This window comes from Propithecus coquereli, unplaced genomic scaffold, assembly GCF_000956105.1.
Source record: "Propithecus coquereli isolate 6110/MARCELLA unplaced genomic scaffold, Pcoq_1.0 Scaffold14, whole genome shotgun sequence".
Taxonomy (NCBI): domain Eukaryota; kingdom Metazoa; phylum Chordata; class Mammalia; order Primates; family Indriidae; genus Propithecus; species Propithecus coquereli.
In genome coordinates, this window is record NW_012138302.1 from 15,903,370 (window position 1) to 15,907,569 (window position 4,200).

General features: G+C 34.1%; 1 protein-coding gene across 2 annotated transcripts in view; it reads left to right on the top strand.

Moving 5' to 3' along the window:
- NRD1 (nardilysin (N-arginine dibasic convertase)) overlaps positions 1–4,200 on the top strand; it is a 109,361-nt gene that overhangs the window by 30,562 nt on the left and 74,599 nt on the right. For both annotated transcript variants that reach the window (XM_012639425.1, XM_012639424.1), the window contains exon 2: positions 2,761–3,058. In XM_012639425.1, the coding sequence (XP_012494879.1) occupies positions 2,761–3,058 (298 nt within the window). The remainder of the gene's footprint in view (positions 1–2,760; positions 3,059–4,200) is intronic.

A 4,200-nucleotide genomic window follows, 5' to 3' on the forward strand; every position in this document is an offset into this window, starting at 1 on the left:
TAGGCTGGGCATTATTCTGTTTCAGAAGAGTGAGAATGGGGCCCTAGTCTCTTCTTGCTTGTAGGGTTTCAGTTGAGAAATCTGGAGTTATTCTGATGGGCTTTCCTTTGTATGTTACTTGTTTCTTTTGCCTTACCTCTCGTAGAAGGGCCTCTTTAGTGGCTATTTTGGTCAATCTGATGACTGCGTGACGTATCCTTGCTCAGGGGCCATGCTGATCTTCTCTGTATCTTTCCAATTTTAGTATATGTGCTGCCGAAGCGAGCACAGGAAAACAATTCTTTTTTCATCCTTCCTAAGTTCCCCACATAAATTCTTAGTTGGAATGGACCCCTGTAACAAACAACAGATTAACAAGAAAAAAACATAAGTTTATTAACATGTATATTTCATACATACGTGGGAGATAATCAGAGAATGAGTGTTTTTCAAAGAGTTGGCTTTGAATTCCAGTTTATATAGCATCTTCAACAAAGAGCAGTAAATTTTTAGAAAAGTAACAAGACAATGAAAAAGAACTTTGAGTCTCTAGGGGCAGCAACTTGTGGAAGGCAAATGAATGGCAGACAAAGGCTAGTCAGTAAAGGTCATTAATGTAGATTCCTCTGTCATCTTCAGGCCAGTACAGGTATAAAATTATATTCGGTGGTTAACTTGTGTTGTCTCTAGTAGAAAGGAGGTAGGCTGGGATATCTATTGTGTTTGTAAACTTATGTCCTGATTTTTGGCAAATGGAGGGCAGAGAGCTTTCCTGCATCTGCTGCTTCTTACTTGCCTTCAGTTCAATCCTTATGCCAAAGAGGCATATTTTGGGGTGGCATATTCTGATCTCCCACAATTGATTATTTGGAAACATGACCTGACTGCCTAAGTTATTACTAAATGAAGTTCTTTAATTACCATTTCAAAAACTTTCTAATATTTGATATATGCCAAAAGAAAGCATGCAACTTCTATGTAAGTGGTGGGTGACAAATCCAAAATGAATAACCCGTCATTCAACTTAAGAACTAGGATTTACTTCTGTGTTCTTGGTCACCCTGTCCCTCTGTATCCTTCCATATTGCCCTCCCATTCTGAATTTTGGGTTTATCATTTCTTTGCATAAAAAAAGTTTTGTCATGTATATATGTATACCTAAACAATATACTGCTTATTTTTGCTTGTTTTTTGGCTTTGTATGAATGGTATTCATATGGTATGTAGTCTTTGACTTTTTTCACTCATTATTATATTTTTAAGGTTAACCAATGTTGTAGTTTTTTGCTGAATTGTATGTTTTCCTGCTTTATAATATTCCACTATATGAAAAAAAATTTCATTGTGTGAATATACCACAGTTTTTCCTGTCAGCAGACATTTAGGTTATTTCCAATTTAATTAATAATTGCGTTTATTGTCCTGAAGCTCTCCTTACGCTTTTTATTTATTGATCTGGAGCTTAGGCTTTCTCTAGGCTTTCTTGGAAAGAACAAGTATGTTACCACATGTATGTAGGTCTGTGGTTTTCTTTGCTGTTTTCTCAAATAATCTGATCAAATTTGTATAATGTCTTTTAATAATTTATAAAACTTTGTGATCTACTAACAACGTCCTTTTCTGTTTTCTAACTCTGTCATGATTTTATTCCAAAACAAAAACGAAACCACAAAATTTTTTTTCTATCATTTTAATGTGAATTTTTTTATATGGAAAGGGGATATAAATCCTTGTGTTTAGTCTTGCATCATGGCCCAGAGGTTCTCTTCTTTGTCTTTCTTTGCATGATTGTGCTTCTCAGTTTCTGCTTAGCTAACTCTTTTTTGATCTTTAAGTCTTCATTTAAGTGTATCTTGTCTCAGAGAGCTTCCCTGACTGCTTCCTTCTTTCTTACATTCTGTATTTACCTTTATCATTCTGTACTGTACTGAACTGATTATCTGATTACTAGAGAGATAATGCCTGATTGAGAACTATGTGGTTTTTATTCTTTCTGTTCTTAATGGAGCACGATATCTGATACATAAAAGGTGATAAATAAATGCTTATTGAATAAGGACATGAAAGAATTAGTATAAGTGGGAGTAATCTATAATAGGCACCTAGTCATTAAACTGGCACAGTAGTTTTACTAAGTAAGACTCATCTTCCTGCAGAGCTACTAGTCTGTGGGATTTAGTTTCTTTAGAGATGTAACCATTTCTTTGGTTCATAAAAGCAGCTTTGGAGAACTGGTATAATGTCAAATATATTGTAGAAAACGGAATCAGCAGAGTTTAAATTTATGTGATTTTGCTTTAATACTTAAGCTGACATGACTGCTCTGTATAATGAGGGCTACATTTCTCTTTGGCTAAGTCTTCCGATATGGTAGAATGTTTAAATACTTACAAACTGGAAAATAGGGGAGGCTGAGTGGTGTGTTTATTTTGTATGTTTAACTTCTAAAATGTGATTTTTGGATAAATAAATATATTTTATAGTTCAAAATTGAAAATATACAAACAGGGAAGTGTCCCTCCCTGTGTTTCCCTCTGGCTAGCCAGAAACTGACTAGCTTTTGTGGTTCCCTCCCCGGAGCAATTTTATTAGTTTACAAATAGTGTTGGTTTTGTGCGCGGGCGCGCGCGTGTGTGTGTGTGTGTGTGTGTGTGTGTGTGTGTACGTGTACGTGTGTGTGCTTTGTTTTGTTTTTTTTTTCCCCCTTAAATTCTGCTACGCGTGTGTTGGTGTAGCGTAATGGACAGCTGGATGAAAATGTTGTGATTTTTTTTTCCCCAGGTACATCAAATTACGAAATGGCTTGCAGGCACTTTTGATTTCAGACCTAAGTAATATGGAAGGTAAAACAGGAAATGCAACAGATGATGAAGAGGAGGAGGAGGAGGAAGAAGAAGATGATGATGATGATGAAGATTCTGGAGCTGAAATAGAAGATGATGATGAAGAGGGTTTTGATGATGAAGATGAGTTTGATGATGATGATGAACATAATGATGATGATCTTGATACTGAGGATAACGAATTGGAAGAAATAGAAGAGAGAGCAGAAGCTAGAAAGAAAACCACTGAAAAACAGGTGTGAGTCATGTCTATTATTTTTTATCTTTTCCTAATTTGGGAATTATTTGGGGTAACTTCTAAACTCATGCTTTATTTCTTAATGACAAAAAGGAATATATAATCTTTTGTTCTTAGATAAAGGTCTATTCTGTATAAGGATTCCACTTTGAAAACATTTTGCTCTGATTATAAAAGTAATAAATGCTCATTATAGAAATTAATGGAATATAAAAAAAACAAAAAAATCACTAATAACCATATCTCTCAGAGGTAATCAATAGCGATATTTGAATTTATGTGTATTTGTGTACATTATATATTATAAAAACAAATGCTGGTAGGTGAGGATCTGTATAATTCTTAGCCTGGGATAGATGAAAAGAGAGTATATTATCCTTAGAGAGACTAGAAAAAGGAGGAAAGAATGGGGATAGTGTGGAATCTTCACATGGGCCTAGAGTTCTTAGAATCATAATGTGGGTAATTTCTATCTAGTTAATTGAATTTGATTCAGCTTTTTTTATAAGAAAGTACCAAACATCTAGACAAATAAGTCATTGGAAAAGTTGAAATAGAAGTGGGGGAGTTGAGCCTAGTTAATTTAATATATAATGATTATCAGTGAATAGATAAATAGGGCTTGACAGGGAGAATTTCTCTCAATATTTTTTGAAGAGTGCCTCCATTTTGCAGTAGGGAGTACCCATATTAGAGGATAATATTTTGGAGGCATTATAGTAGAATTGACCAGCAAATGTTTGAAGTCAATTAATACTTAAAAGTGCTCAGCCCTCAAAGATTTGAAGATGTGAGTTATAAGTAGTAGGTATGATTTAACTAAATCCTTTGGTATTCCTTCTTCCTGGAAAAAATTATTTGTTTAAATGATTATACTGATTCTTTTACTAAGTTATTGGGGGGATTGAGTTTTTAAGATGTTTTTAAGAAACTTTTTACCCCTTGCTACTCAGATTATGAGTGGTCCTGGTTTTGGGTAGCATGATATGCCAAGTAGTTTTAGCTTGGAAAGCTTTAGAAATGAAAATCAAAACACTGAAAAAAATGTATATGTATATTATTTGATAGTCTATATGCCAAGGTCTTTATAAACAGATTAGGAATTAGTAAATTCACTTTTAATTTAAAATAGATCTCATA